Source organism: Bombus impatiens, unplaced genomic scaffold (genome assembly GCF_000188095.3).
Source record: "Bombus impatiens unplaced genomic scaffold, BIMP_2.2 scf_5395, whole genome shotgun sequence".
Lineage (NCBI taxonomy): Eukaryota > Metazoa > Arthropoda > Insecta > Hymenoptera > Apidae > Bombus > Bombus impatiens.
Window position 1 is genome coordinate 1 of NT_181814.1, and position 662 is coordinate 662.

The window sequence follows — 662 nt, forward strand, 5'->3', positions numbered from 1 at the left end:
TAGAAATTATTGTATACAAGAATATGTAACTTATCATTCATTCTTAATATGGTTTGGTATTTTAGCCGTCAAGTGCAATGCCGATCCGTTTCTCCTAAAGATTTTGGCAGTTATGAATGTCAATTTCGATTGTGCATCCCAAGTATATCTTCAACCAATTTTTCTTAAATGATACAATATTATTATAGTTACATCTACATGCAAAATACGTTACGTTCTGCCACCATTTTTTTTAGCAAGAAATACGAGTGGTAATGAAACTAGGAGTGTCTCCAAACAGGATAATCTTTGCGAATCCGGCTAAGTGGACCACCCATATTAAATTCGCCAAAACGATGAATGTAGAAAAAATGACCGTCGACAGCGAGATGGAAATCATTAAGATAAAGGACATTTTTCCGGAAGCGAAGTAAGTGCAGCAGCGATAAATCAGATTTACTTTAATGAACTATACGATATTTTAGAACGACTTCATTGAAATAATCTTTATTATTTTTTTCACAATCAATAGAGTAATCATTCGTATTCGATGTGACGCCAAAAATGTTCTGGTATCACTTGGAACAAAATTCGGTTGCGATCCGGACGAAGAAGCACTTCGATTGATACATTTGACAAAAAGCCTTGGTTTAAAATTATGGGGCTTTAGTTTCCATGTCGGC

The 662-nt window shown here is 34.7% G+C and overlaps 1 protein-coding gene across 1 annotated transcript; it reads left to right on the forward strand.

Moving 5' to 3' along the window:
- Positions 1-32: 32 nt before the first annotated feature.
- Positions 33-656, forward strand: LOC105682042 (ornithine decarboxylase 2-like; the record flags this gene model as incomplete). The annotated part of the gene is made up of 3 exons (XM_012393783.3): positions 33-142; positions 237-409; positions 512-656. Coding segments are annotated over exons 1-3 (348 nt in total), but the record flags the coding sequence as incomplete, so codon positions are not given.
- Between the last annotated feature and the right edge of the window lie 6 nt (positions 657-662).